The 15,226-nt window shown below is 35.6% G+C and overlaps 1 protein-coding gene across 7 annotated transcripts in view; it reads right to left on the bottom strand.

Moving 5' to 3' along the window:
• Positions 1 to 2,467: 2,467 nt before the first annotated feature.
• The window catches only part of KIF20B (kinesin family member 20B), a 73,714-nt gene continuing 60,955 nt past the window's right edge, over positions 2,468 to 15,226 (bottom strand). For 2 of the 7 annotated variants that reach the window (XM_054659772.2, XM_063780870.1), the window contains exons 29-34: positions 14,564 to 14,761; positions 10,820 to 11,128; positions 9,000 to 9,101; positions 8,503 to 8,653; positions 4,562 to 4,704; positions 2,468 to 3,423 (exon numbers count right to left, since the gene is read on the bottom strand). In XM_054659772.2, coding sequence (XP_054515747.2) covers positions 3,346 to 3,423; positions 4,562 to 4,704; positions 8,503 to 8,653; positions 9,000 to 9,101; positions 10,820 to 11,128; positions 14,564 to 14,761 — 981 coding nt within the window. In that variant the 3' untranslated portion in view covers positions 2,468 to 3,345. Of the gene's footprint in view, positions 3,424 to 4,561; positions 4,705 to 8,502; positions 8,654 to 8,999; positions 9,102 to 10,819; positions 11,129 to 12,048; positions 12,221 to 14,563; positions 14,762 to 15,226 lie in introns of those variants that run through there. The other 5 variants (XM_063780869.1, XM_063780871.1, XM_016918834.4 and 2 more) reach the window with 3 other exon arrangements.

The raw sequence follows: 15,226 nt of genomic DNA, 5'->3' as shown, positions 1-15,226 counted from the left end.
AAAAAACCTACCCAAGATTGAATCAGGAAGAAATCCAAAATCTGAACAGACCAATAAGTAACGAGATCAAAGTCGTAATAAAAAGCCTCCCAGTAAAGAAAACCCCGGGATCCAATGGATTCACAGCTGAACTCTACCAAACATTTAAAGAAGAACTAATGCCAATCCTACTCAAACTATTCCAAAATACAGAGGAGGAGGGAATACTTCCAAATGCATTCTACAAGGCCAGTATTACCCTGATACCAAGAATAGACAAAGACACACCAAAAAGAAAACTGCAGGCCAATGTCTCTGATGAATATTGATGCAAAATGACCTCAACAAAGTACTAGCAAACTGAATTCAACAATACATTAGAAAGATCATTCATCATGACCAAGTGGGATTCATTGCTGGGATGTAAGGATGGTTCAACATACACAAATCAATGAACATGCTATATCACATCAACAGAATGAAGAATAAAAACCATATGATCATTTCAATTCATGTTGAAAGGGCATTTCAACATCCCTTCATGATAAAAGCCCTCAAAAAAAATTCAACATCCCTTCATGATAAAAGCCCTCAAAAAGCTAGATATAGATGGAACATACTTCAACATAATAAAAGCCATATATGACAGACCAACAGCTAGTATCATACTGAATGGGGAAAAACTGAAAGCCTTTCCTCTAAGATTTGGAACAAAAGGATGCCCACTTTCACCACTGCTATTCAACATAGTACTGGAAGTCCTAGCTAGAACAATCCAAGAAGAAAAAGATACAAAGGGCATCCTTGAAAAGGAAGAAGTCAAATTATCCTTGTTTGCTGATGATATAATCTTATATTCGGAAAAACCTAGAGACCACAAGAAAATTATTAGAACTGATAAATTTAGTAAAGTTGCAGGATACAAAATCAATGTACAAAAATCAGTAGCATTTCTATATGCCAACAGCAAACAATTTGAAAAAGAAATTTAAAAAGTAATCTCATTTACAACAGCCACACATAAAATTAAATACCTAGAAATTAACCAAAGAAGTGAAAGATATCTATAATGAAAACTATAAAACACTGATGAAGAAAATTGAAGAGGACCCCAAAACATGGAACAAATATTCCATGTTCATGGATTGGACAAATCAGTATTGTTAAAATGTCCATACTGCCCAAAGCAATCTACAGTTACAAGGCAATCCCTATCAAAATACCAATTACATTCTTCACAGAAATAGAAAAAATAATCCTATAATTTATATGGAACCACTAAAGACCCAGAACAGCCAAAACTATCCTAAGCTAAAAGGACAAACCTGGAGGAATCACATTACCTGACTTCAGATTATACCATAGAGCTATAGTAACCAAAACAGCCTGGTACTGACATAAAAGCAGACACATAGACCAATGGGACAGAATAACCCAGAAACAAATCCACACAACTACAGTGAACTCATTTTTCACAAAGGTGCCAAAAACTAACAATGGGGAAAAGACAGTCTCTTTAATAAATGGTGCTGAGAAAACTGAATATCCCCACGTAAAAGAATGAAACTAGACCCCTATCTCTTGACATATACAAAAAAACAAATCAAAATGGATTAAGATGTAGATCTAAGACCTCAAGCTATGAAACTACTATAAGAAATCATTGAGGAAAATCTCCAGAACATTGGCCTAGGCAAAGACTTCTACTAGAGCAATACCCCACAAGCACAGGAAACCAAAGCAAAAATGGACAAATGGGATCACCTCAAGTTTAAAGCTTTTGCACAGCAAAGAACACAAACAACAAAGTGAAGAAACAACTCACAGAATGAGAGAAAACATTTGCAAACTATCCTTCTAACAAGGGATTAATAACCAGAATACGTAAAGCGTTCAAACAGCTCTATAGGAAAACATCTAATAAACTGACTAAAAAAAAAACATGGGCAAAAGATTTAAATAGACATTTCTCAAAAGAAGACATAAAAATGGCAAATAGGCATGTGAAAAGGTGATCAACATCACAGATCATCAGAGGAACACAAATCAAAACTACAATGAGATATCATCTCACCCCAGTTAAAATGGCTTATATCCAAAAGATAGGCAATAACAAATGCTGATGAGGATATAGAGAAAAGGGAACACTTGTACACTGTTGGTAGGAATGTAAATTAGTACAAACACTATGAAAAACAGTTTGGAGCTTCCTCAAAAAACTACCATATGGTCCAGCAATCCCACTGCTGGGTATGTACCCAAAAGAAAGGAAATAGAAAGATATCTGCACACCTATGTTTGTTACAGCACTGTTTACCATAGCTAAGATTTGGAAGCAAGTTAAGTGTCCATCAACAGATGACTAGATAAAAAAATGTGGGACATAAACATTCAGCTATAAAAAAAGAATGAAATCCTGTCATTTGCAACAACATGGATGGAACTGGATATTACTATGTTAATAAGCCAGGCACAGAAAGACAAAGACTGCATGTTCTCATTTATTTATGGGATCTAAAAATAAAATCAATTGACCTCATGGGCATACAGAGTAGAAGAATGGTTACCAGTGGCTGGTAAGGGTACTGACGGTTGCAGGGGGAGGTGGGGATGGTTAATGGGTACTAAGATAAAAAGAATGATTTACTATCTGATAGCACAATAGAGTGACTATAATCAATAATAACTTACTTGTATATTTTTAAATGATCTAAAGAATGTAACTGGATTATTTGTAATTCAAAGGAAAAATGCTTGAGGGGATGGATACCTCATTCTCCATGATACACATATTTCACATTGCATGCCTGTGTCAAAACATCTCACATACCCCGTAAATATATACATGTACTATGTACCCACAAAATGTTTACAAAATAAGTGAGACATTCTAATTAAAGACTTGAGATCTTTTCTAAATAATGTATATACATGTTTTGTGATCTGTACACACTTATTCTCCAAATCCTAGCTATAATCCAAACAGATATGTAAAATCAGTTGTATAACAGATAAAGTAAAAAAAAATTCATAAGACATTGTTAAATATAAGTAAACCAAATACCTGACCTATTACATCCTGTATAGCAAAATAAATGAGAATAACAGCCTCTTTCCTAGGATCTTCACTGATCCAATGTCTGAGATAATAGGGAAATACAGTTTGAAAGAAGCTATTATAAAAAAGCCTTATAAAAATATACAAATTTTGACTCATTTATTGAATTAAAATTATACTATGTATAAAACAGCAATCTATATGCAGAGTGATTTAATGCATAATATATACATTTATATTTACAATACAGGATGCAAGTTCCAATGAATATGACTATAAAATTTATATTAAACATTTCCATAAGTGATTTATTTGGCTGTTTTTGTTCGAAGTCGTCGTTTGATAATCTGGTGATCACTCTCCTTCATTTTCTGGTCCATTAAAATCTGAAATTAAAAATTTCATAGTTTTTCAAAGCTTGTAAGTGAAAATAAAAATAAAAGCTTGTTTATAATGAGTAAGACATGTTCATGTGCTTAGTAACTGAAATGATACATTGGAGAATTTTTTTACTTAGACTACAGATATGCCATCTTCTATAAAAATTTATTTAAAAAACAGACTTTGTAAAAGATTCAACACTATCAAATTCTAGAAGTAAAATAACCTAGACTCCATATTGAATTCAAGGCAGATATAACTTAAAATAATTACTAAAATATTTGGAGACAAGTGCCTCAAATAATTTTTAAGAAATGATCTTTCGTGGCAACAAATGTATAACTTAGAAAGTAGAAAGCACATTATATAGTAACTAAGAAAACAATTTTCAGCCAAGGGAAGAAATCAGGTACTAATCAAACAGATGCTCAAAAATGACTGACAGAATGGTACTTACAACACCATGCCCTAATTTACCCTAACTCTTTACATCTTGCATTCAAGTATCAATCTCATATCTGAAAGCTCTTGTGGCAAAAAAGGTTTCTCCTGATTTTTCTTGGCCACTTCTTTTTAATTTTTTTAATTTCTTTTAATAATTTTTTTACCTTCACTTTCATCCACTAAGCAAATGCAAGCATGACAGAAAATTTGAGCTTACCCTGTGACAGCACATACTGTTCTGAATCAGGAGAATGAATCATAGAGTCAGGGTGATAACTACAGTCTCTTCCTAATAGATCCTCAAAGGCTTAGGGGAAAGGTGGGAGGAAATGGCTGAATGTCAGTTTTATATTTTTACCAGGAACACTTGGGCCCAGATTTGTACAACTCCCGTGATTTAAAAAAGAGAAAGAAAAAGAAAAAAAGATTGTGGAGGCAAATAAGTTACTAAATGGTGACAATTCTATTATTGGAAATAAATTCCTCTGATGCATTTTCAAATGCAAATGCATGACGCTTATATACATTTAATACAGTATTTATATTTAATTAGTATAAACTTAACACATGTGAGACTAAAAGCATGACCTTTATAGCATGTGTTTTCAGAGATCTAAAGAATCGAAATTCAAACCACTGTAAAAAATTAAAAAGAACATGAACAGTTCTACATTGATGAAAACAGAAATACTAGCTTACCACTTGGCCTGATATATCAATAGGAGATGAAATTTCACTTGTGTATAATTTCCGTTTGGCTCGTTTTGGTTGAGAAACATTTTCTTTACTTGCTTCTACATTTGAGAGCTTTGAAGAGCTCATTGTTTCAATTATCTTCTTTGCTATAAAATAAAAATGTTAATTAGTTCCTGAAATAATTTTCTAATTGCAAAGGTGATTTGAAATCCTTAATAAAGATGGTTTGAAATCCTTAATAAAGAATGAACATACACAAACTAAAAACACTGCAATATATATATGGTGAAAGGGCATGAATAGACAAATCACAAAGAAAAAAAGTAAATGTCAAGAGAACATGAAATAATGATCGACAGCAAAAAAAAAAGCAAATAAAGTATCATTTGATTAATGTTCAATGTAGTAAAAAATCTCAGGCATCTTTAATGACTTGGAAAATGTTTATGCTATGTTAAGCAAAAGAGCAGGATATATACATAGTGGATCATGCAGCATTAAAAATAAGGTGGTAGATGATCTAGTTCAATGCTCATGCATAAAGTTATGCACAATGAATGCTGCATGAAAATACTTTGTAAACCCTTTACTTCAAGTCCACACACAAACGGAGAGAAACCAAACTGTTAACAGCTGATTGCTTTTAGGGAAGTAGAATAGGAATTTTTAAATTCCTTACTATGTACATAGTACATAGTACTTTTTTTTAATAGAAAACATATTTCCATGTGGGAAAATTCCTGGATAGAAATTCACACACATGTGATATCAAATATTTTTTTTTTAAATAGAAAAAACATTTAAGGCATTAGACTAAATTGAGAAGACTACTTGTTAAGGGCTGAGCTGGGCTTGAGAGAGCTGAAAGTCCAGGTATCGGAGAAGCCAGTTAAGACAACAAGCCAAAATGAAAGTAACAACCCAGCTTTTTAACCACTTATTTCAATAGTATATGCAAGAGGCTAAACCTGAGAAAGCACCAGCTCCTACCCACCCTCTTCTATAGTCCACCACAGAATAATACAGATCAGCATAGAAGTGGTGGTCATTTTACCACCCAGGCAGCCCCAAACAAAAGGCTCTCGCAGTTTTATAGACCTCAGGGCTGGAGGTTGGAGGGAGCTATACGTGGAAAAGTACCGAGTTACAGTGGAGAAAAGCGTCTTCAAGGTTCCCCCTCCTGTTCCCCTCCATAAGAAGGCCTCCACCAAAGGCCTCAATAAAGAGGCTCTGAATGGAGGCACTCAGGCTAAATATGCAAATATGAGTAAGAGCATGACTAGCTTGGGGGATGCTGGATCCTTGACTATAACTCCCTTAAGAGATTATAATGCATTGGCTATGCATCAAGTCTGGTGTAGGAAGGGAAGCTTGTCAGGTAAGTCTTTGTAATTGCCTATGGTACAGCCTAAAAAAAATAGAAATGTTTAAAAATCATACATATGTTGGCCTAGAGCCAAACTCATCACTACTATGTGCTAGCCACTATACTAAGAGCTGACAGTATGAACTAGACAGACATTTTGTCCTGTGCAGATTATATTCTAGTGTAAAAGATAATAAGAAAGCAAAGAATTACAGTTTAAAAAGTGCTAAGACAAAAAATAGGATTGAATAATAAAGATTAAGTGATGCTGGGGATGAGGGGTAGTGACAGGGTGATGAAGGAAGGTGTCTCCCTAATAACGTTCCATCAGCTATGAGGGCTCAAGGGTAAGGGGCCAGCTAAGACAAAAGCCAGGGTGTGTTCCAGATAAAAGAAAGCACAGGAAAAAGCAAAAGAAATCAATGATATGAAGGTAAGAAAGGAGCTGGCAAATTCTAGGAACTGTCAGAAGTTAGCAGGATTGAAGCTGGCTAGTTATCAAACCGTAGAATAATGAGATAGATTGGAGAGAGTCAGAAATCAGGTCATTCAGAAGAATGAGAAATCATTAAAGGAACAGAGGAGTAATATAATTCAATCTGCACTTTGAAAAGAACATTCTGTCATATATGAATGGATGGGAGATGACAAGAGGGGCAAGCTGGGAGACCAGTGATACTAAGTGATGGATTAACAGTGGTTATCAGAGCAGCAGAATTTTAAAAACTAATCTCCATTTTTTCTTTTCTCTCTATATTTCCAAGTGACCCAAAACAACAAATATGTATTACAGTTACAGTTCAAAATAGGGATATCTTATATTTCTAGAAATAAGTAAAAACAAAAAGAAAAAAGGAAAAAAAAATGTATGTCAAGTGCATTGGTAGGGAAGCTGTTAAGGAACCAAGTCAATGAAGTAAGAAAATCATTACCCTTATCTGATTACGTACTTATTATAGGTACCTACCTCTCCTTGAAAATATATTTCTTTTTAATATAAAAGTGGTAGTCAGTAAGCCTAAAGGACTCTAAAGAAAGATGTCCCTCCTCTCCAAATTTAGATATTTAACAGTTTGCTGTTTGTCCCTCCAGATATTTTCTGTTTATACAAACACATTTTTTAAATGTACATATTTTTTTAAATGTATGTAAATATACAAATGGGTCTGATAGGTCACAAGTTCCCAAACTGTGTACTAAGGCATGCTGCAGCAAACTTACAGAAGCACCTCAGGATATTTTCAATCTTCAGGGAAAATAGTGATGCTCAATAGCCCAAGGTAGTTCAGTTTCAAAACGATACTGAATTACATTTCTTTTCATTATGACATTATTTTTGCAATCTGGATTTTCAGAAGCTGAATTTTCAGTGGTTGTTTGGTCTTAAGTTCTAATGCATGAGACTACTAGTGGTTCTTTGGGTGCAGAGGCAAAATGGAAATTAATTACTGAGACATTAAGGGCACTGTGAACCAACAAAGTTTGGAAACGTCTGTGGTAAGCTTTTGACAAAAAGTATTTTCACACAACATATTTGATTCAATTTAACTGCCCCCTGCTTCTAGTTCCTTTCCTTCCCTATACCCCTCACTCTGGTCTCTAATTCATCCTATTGCTGTCATTCAGGTAACCTCACAAAAACCCACTACTCCATCTCACCCCTAAGATAGTCCTTCCACATTCTACATGCCAGATGTGTATTGCTGCCTGTAATTGCATGAACATTTCCTACATTTTTCTGATACTCCACCTGTGTTAAAACCATTCCTTCTGCATATGTGCACACATGTGTATATATCTTAACATATACACAAGTATCAATATGACCACATTATATTATCAAGAAAAAAAGCACTAAGCATACTGTTTCTGCAGCTAAACTCAATAGGTATTTATGAAAATAATGTGTTTTTGACATATTGTACATAAACAGATAATGTTTACATATGCACAGAAAAAAAAACACTAGGAGGATATATACCATAATACTAATACTGGCAAACTTGTCCAACCCACCTTATTTTGTTGTTGTTTTTGTTCTGTTTTGTTTTGTTTTGTTTTAGGCTTTTAGCGGCCTGAAGCCATGGTTTTTAGTTTCTGTCTCTAGTGATAAGCAGAAAACAGGGATGAGGAAGGGGATTTCCTGCCCCAACCAAAAACAGAAACTAAGAACCCATGACTGTATTCTCACCCTTGGACACCCTAGAGAGTGTAATCCTGCCCACATTTCAATACACAGGATAAATCCCATCTCTCCCATAAAAACCTTCCCAAAGCCCCCTAATCAGAGTAGCTCTTTTCCCTCCAATACTATCATACCTTTGCTTATACCCCTATTACTATATTAAGTAGCCTGCTCTGGATCAGTTACTTAAATATAAGCCTTTCTCTTCTACTACATAGCGAACACCTAGATCTATCATCCTTTTACATGTTTCTTCCCACAGTATCTAGTATAGGACAATGCCTATTTGAAGTATAATATTCCCTGAACAGCTGTTGAGTTTATATATCAATTAGGTATTAAAATATACCCAACATCTAACAAAAAAGGTCATTTAATTAATTTTCTGCAAACCTTTTGATTGAAGAATTGAGGGAGAATGTTGTAAGAAGTCTCCAAATTTCTGTAGTGTTCCTTCTTTTTTCTTAGTGGCCAGGTTTACACCAATTATGGATGCCTGACTCCGTAAAGAATATGTTTTCTTAGATGATGGACGTATGGCAACCTAATAAACAAAACATTTTTTGTTATTGTTGATGAGAAGTGTTAGAAGGAAATAGTTACGGCCACAGCTGAATTAAAGAGGCCAGAGACAGGTTATGAATTCTCAGGTAGGAAACTTTAAGTATATAAGGACAGGGATAAAAGGGTCAGACAATGGCAAAAAGAGTTTGACAGGCCGAGTGTTAAAGTCAGAAGTAAACACATAAAGTAGATGCTACTGGCCAAATGCTAAAGGTTACATTTCAACTGAATCAGATGTATAGGAAAGAGAAGATAAATGAGTTACAACTGAACACAACTGGATTTCTGGATAATTGCTACAATTTTGGACAAATTAAAAGACACACCTTTTGTTCCTTTTTGACAGAAGAATTTCTATCATCTGAAATAGGAAATTTCACATTAGTTCTGGGTGTAGCATTCTTCTTATTTTCACATTTCACCAAGTCCTAAAAATAATGAATTTTAGCACCAGTTAATTTCTTGACAATATTTTATTTCTCTAGACTCAAAAAAGAAAATATGTAAAAAGCTACATTATCACTTAAAACAGTGACTCTTAACCGAGGGCAATTTTGAACTCAGAGGACAATGGCAATGTCTGAAGATATTTTTGGTTGTCTTTGCCAGGGAGAAGGGGATATTATTGGCCACGAGTGGGTAGAGGTCAGGAATGCTGTTAAACATCCCTACAATGCACAGGATAGATAGCCCTTAAAACAAAGAGGTATACAGCCCAAAATGTCAACTGTGCTGGAGTTGAGAAACCCTGACTGAAGGTGTGAATTTTTCAAACATATCACAAGTAATGAAATTACATAAGCTAAATGAAAAACATGGAAGGAATATCTTTTATTTGAAACTGAGCTTTAAAATACAGCATAGCAATATACCTACCTATTGCCTAACTCCCAAATAATACAAGCATCTATGTCTAAGTTCTCTCATTGACATTTGACAATATCAAAAATAAAATAAAAACAAAACTTCAAATAACCAAAGGTAAAATGTTAAAACTTTTAAAATATTATCTTTCTTCTCTACAACATGGGTATGGCATCTTACTCTTCTTTTCCCCAAATAACCTCACATAGGACAAAGCCCTTTACAGATATACTCACTGACTTGAACTGCTGCAAATCCTAGTTGTACCAAAGATAAAAGTTCGGGAAAAGGGGGGCAAGAAGAGAAGCAGAGAAAACATCATGACTGAACCTCAGAATCCAAATTACAAAGCAGAAGTTATAAGGGTCATAAGAAGCAGACACCATGACAGGGAAAAGACAGACGGTAATCATAGGATGCAAGTGAAAAGAGACCATGAGGCTACCTCCACACATAGTGGTCAGTAAGGAGCTCTTTGGAGTCTTCACTGGATTAGAATATAGCCTGTCGGGGGGTGGGGGGCTAGGGGAGGGATAGCATTAGGAGAAATACCTAATGTAGGTGACAGATTGATGGGTGCAGCAAACCACCATAGCATGTGTATACCTATGTAACAAAACTGCACATTCTGCACACATACCACAGAACTTAGTAATTAAAAAAAAAAAAAGAGTATGTGGAAGAAAAAAAGAAAATAGGATTGCATAAATGATTTTCATGGGGGCCCATGTACTTAGTTTATTATAGCAGTGAAGATCGAGTAAAATCAGTTAGAAAATTTAAAGTTTCTACATGATGTATCTACAACAATCTGTAAATCTTTTCTGAAATATACATGAGGGATATATGCCAATAGTAAAATTAATAAAATATTTATATTTTAACCTTCTTGAGAACTACACTCGGTGTTTCCTTCTTCGTTGAAAAAAAAATGGATCAAGAAAAAGCCAACTAGATGATGAAACTCAGTGTTTTAATGTTATTTTTAAAAATTAAATAAATATAAAACAAAAGTTAACTAGTAAGACTCCATAAAACAATCTCTAAAGGTGTTACATGTGTAGCAGAAAAACTATGCTAAATAATATTCACTCAGCAAAATTATTACCTGACAGAGAGCCTCAGGAGTATAGTTAATACTATTTCTGCTCTTGCACCAGCTTGAAAATATACTACTCTTCAAAGAAGTAAAAGAAAGTTGAAGAAAAATTATTTTGCTAAAGAGTTTGTAATTAGTTTTAAGCTTAAAACAAGTTACTTTAAAAATAAGTATTACTGATACCCTTTCTCCCAGTTGACTGCATCGGCTCCTGAGGCTTCTGCACTCTTCACGTAGTTCTTGAGCCTTGGCTTTCAGCTCCATCAGATCCTTTAAGCACTTCTCTGTATTGGTTTTTCTAGTTATACATTCGTCTAAATTTTTTTCAAAGTTTTCAACTTCTTTGCCTTTGGTTTGAATTTCCTCCTGTAGCTCGGAGTAGTTTGATCGTCTGAAGCCTTCTTCTCTCAACTCGTCAAAGTCATTCTCCGTCCAGCTTTGTTCCGTTGCTGGTGAGGAACTGCATTCCTTTGGAGGAGGAGAGGCGCTCTGCTTTTTAGATGAAATGAATGAAATGAAGCAAGAAGGGAAGTTTAGAGAAAAAAGAATAAAAAGAAACAAACAAAGCCTCTGAGAAATATGGGACTATGTGAAAAGACCAAATCTATGTCTGATTGGTGTACCTGAAAGTGACGGGGAGAATGGAACCAAGTTGGAAAACATTCTGCAGGATATTATCCAGGAGAACTTCCCCAATCTAGCAAGGCAGGCCAACATTCAGATTCAGGAAATACAGAGAACGCCACAAAGATACTCCTCGAGAAGAGCAACTCCAAGACACATAATTGTCAGATTCAGCAAAGTCGAAATGAAGGAAAAAATGTTAAGGGGAGCCAAAGAGAAAGGTCGGGTTACCCACAAAGGGAAGCCCATCAGACTAACAGCGGATCTCTCGGCAGAAACTCTACAAGCCAGAAGAGAGTGGGGGCCAATATTCAACATTCTTAAAGAAAAGAATTTTCAACCCAGAATTTCATATCCAGCCAAACTAAGCTTCATAAGTGAAGGAGAAATAAAATACTTAACAGACGTTATTTCTGAGGGCTGTGTTCTGTTCCATTGATCTATATCTCTGTTTTGGTACCAGTACCATGCTGTTTTAGTTACTGTAGCCTTGTAGTATAGTTTGAAAGTCAGGTAGCGTGATGCCTCCAGCTTTGTTCTTTTGGCTTAGGATTGACTTGGCGATGTGGGTTCTTTTTTGGTTCCATATGAACTTTAAAGTAGTTTTTTCCAATTCTGTGAAGAAAGTCATTGGTAGCTTGATGGGGATGGCATTGAATCTATAAATTAGCTTGGGCAGTATGGCCATTTTCACGATATTGATTCTTCCTACACATGAGCATGGAATGTTCTTCCATTTGTTTGTATCCTCTTTTATTTCATTGAGCAGTGGTTTGTAGTTCTTCTTGAAGAGGTCCTTCAAGTCCCTTGTAAGTTGGATTCCTAGGTATTTTATTCTCTTTGAAGCAATTGTGAATGGGAGTTCACTCATGATTTGGCTCTCTGTTTGTCTGTTATTGGTGTATAAGAATGCTTGTGAAATAACGCCGCATATCTACAACTATCTGATCTTTGAGAAACCTGAGAAAAGCAATGGGGAAAGGATTCCCTATTTAATAAATGGTGCTGGGAAAACTGGCTAGCCATATGTAGAAAGCTGAAACTGGATCCCTTCCTTACACCTTATACGAAAATTAATTCAAGATGGATTAAAGACTTAAACGTTAGACCTAAAACCATAAAAACCCTAGAAGAAAACCTGGGCATTACCATTCAGGACATAGGCATGGGCAAGGACTTCATGTCTAAAACACCAAAAGCAATGGCAACAAAAGCCAAAATTGACAAATGGGATCTAATTAAACTAAAGAGCTTCTGCACAGCAAAAGAAACTACCATCAGAGTGAACAGGTGACCTACAAAATGGGAGAAAATTTTCGCAACCTACTCATCTGACAAAGGGCTAATATCCAGAATCTACAATGAACTCAAACAAATTTACAAGAAAAAAACAAACAACCCCATCAAAAAGTGGGCGAAGGACATGAACAGACACTTCTCAAAAGAAGACATTTATGCAGCCAAAAAACACATGAAAAAATGCTCACCATCACTGGCCATCAGAGAAATGCAAATCAAAACCACAATGAGATACCATCTCACACCAGTTAGAATGGCCATCATTAAAAAGTCAGGGAACAACAGGTGCTGGAGAGGATGTGGAGAAATAGGAACACTTTTACACTGTTGGTCGGACTGTAAACTAGTTCAACCATTGTGGAAGTCAGTGTGGCGATTCCCAGGGATCTAGAACTAGAAATACCATTTGACTCAGCCATCCCATTACTGGGTATATACCCAAAGGACTATAAATCATGCTGCTATAAAGACACATGCACACGTATGTTTATTGTGGCACTATTCACAATAGCAAAGACTTGGAACCAATCCAAATGTCCAACAATGATAGACTGGATTAAGAAAATGTGGCACATGTACACCATGGAATACTATGCAGCCATAAAAAATGATGAGTTCATGTCCTTTGTAGGGACATGGATGAAATTGGAAATCATCATTCTCAGTAAACTATCACAAGGACAAAAAACCAAACACCGCATGTTCTCACTCATAGGTGGGAATTGAACAATGGGAACACATGGACACAGGAAGGGGAACATCACACTCTGGGGACTGTTGTGGGGTGGGGGGAGGGGGGAGGGATGGCATTAGGAGATATACCTAATGCTAAATGACGAGTTGATGGGTGCAGCACACCAGCATGGCACATATATACATATGTAACTAAACTGCACATTGTGCACATGTACCCTAAAACTTAAAGTATAATAATAAAAAAATAAATAAAAATATATAAATAAATAATACTATTAATAAATATTAATAAATAGTAACTATTAATAAATAGTAATAATAGTTATATTAATAAATGTAACTGCCACTTGCAGAGCAAAAGCGAAGCATTTTCAACACATTAATCCATTGTTCCAAAAAGGAGAAAACAGGATCAGAAACCTCATCTGACTTGCCAAATCTCCACATCTAGGACATGGTAGGTTTGGCAACCCTTCAATCAAGAAACTGCAGTAAGAAGAGGTTAATAGCTTTTAGCCTACCACTACATAGAGGCCCAAATTTTAACACTGGCTGATGAAAAAAGAATTTCTCTTTTAAAACTTGCTAGGACCATACAGACAAGATTTTAGTTAAATGACAAAGATTATACACAAGCAAGTTAGCTATTTCAGTTTCTCTGATTTCTACATAACCCTCTTTTCTCTTCCAATACAGGGAAAGTGACTAAGTATGAACAGGACTGGTATACTGAAATGGCTCTCCAATAAAATCCACCATCATTTGATGTATTATAGTTTAACTGAAGCAAGGACGCTATATCTTTTAATATACATAGCTTTTTATCTGAAGACCATTAAACCACAGTAATATTCTTTATTTTTCTGAGACAGTCTCGCTCTATCACCCAGGCTGGAGTGCAGTGGTGCCATCTCATCTCACTGCAACCTCCACTTCCTGGGTTCAAGTTGTTCTCCTGCCTCAGCCTCCTGAGTAGCTGAGATTACAGGTGTGCACCACCACTCCTGGCTAATTTTTGTATTTTTAGTAGAGACGGGTTTTACCATGTTGACCAGGTTAGTCTTGAATTCGTGACCTCAAGTGATTCGCCAGCCCCAGCCTCCCAAAGTGCTGGGATTACAGGCATGAGTCACCACGCCTGGCCCACAGTGATATCCTTAAAGGGTATAAAATATAGCATAAATTGTGATTTTGGTCTCTAACAGCAGTGCCTATGAACAGGAGGGCAATATAGCAGTTTAACTCTATACTATAACAGCTTTATAATAAGATTTGTTCATTAAATTTACTCATCAGTTAAGTATTTACCTCCTCCATTTCATTACTCTTCCTCTTCCGAGCCTTGGGAATCTTAACTGTCACTGGTGTGGTACAACCAGGGTGTTTCACTGCCATTTTGTTTGGCTGTAAAGGTGTAAATTGAATCTCTAACTCAGGTTTTGGAAATCGAGTGCTTTGATCATTTTCTGTTGACACTTCACAAGAGTCAAGGACTACAGATCCATCCTACAACAGAATTTAAAAGGAAAAATATTATTTGTAGAGTATACATTTATAAGCCACAAAGAATTAATTCTCTCAAATGCCTATTCAAGACAATGCATTGGGAAAGACAAAAAGCATGCTAGATCACAGCAAGAACAGAAAGATTGAGCGATCATCTACTTTCTTCAGGCTCACACATGGTATGTTAAAATTAGGGGTAACATCGCTATTTCCCAAACTTGTATGATCATAAGAATTACTTACAGAATTTGTTTAAAAGACTCCTGGACTCTACCACAAACCCAGTAAATCAGAAATCTCCAAGGGAGGAGGCTGAGATCTTTGACAAACAGCCTGGTTATATTAAAGAAGTAGGCTGCAAATACTTTGCTACTCTTCCCATTGAGAGATGGAGTCTCTCATTCCCCTCTATTTGAATTTGGGCCTTATAGCCAATAGGATGTGGTAGAAATAACATTATGGTCC

Source organism: Pan troglodytes, chromosome 8 (assembly GCF_028858775.2).
Source record: "Pan troglodytes isolate AG18354 chromosome 8, NHGRI_mPanTro3-v2.0_pri, whole genome shotgun sequence".
In the NCBI taxonomy this organism is placed as follows: domain Eukaryota; kingdom Metazoa; phylum Chordata; class Mammalia; order Primates; family Hominidae; genus Pan; species Pan troglodytes.
Note: the sequence above shows the minus strand (reverse complement) of the source record. Positions and strands in the feature narration are given on the sequence as shown.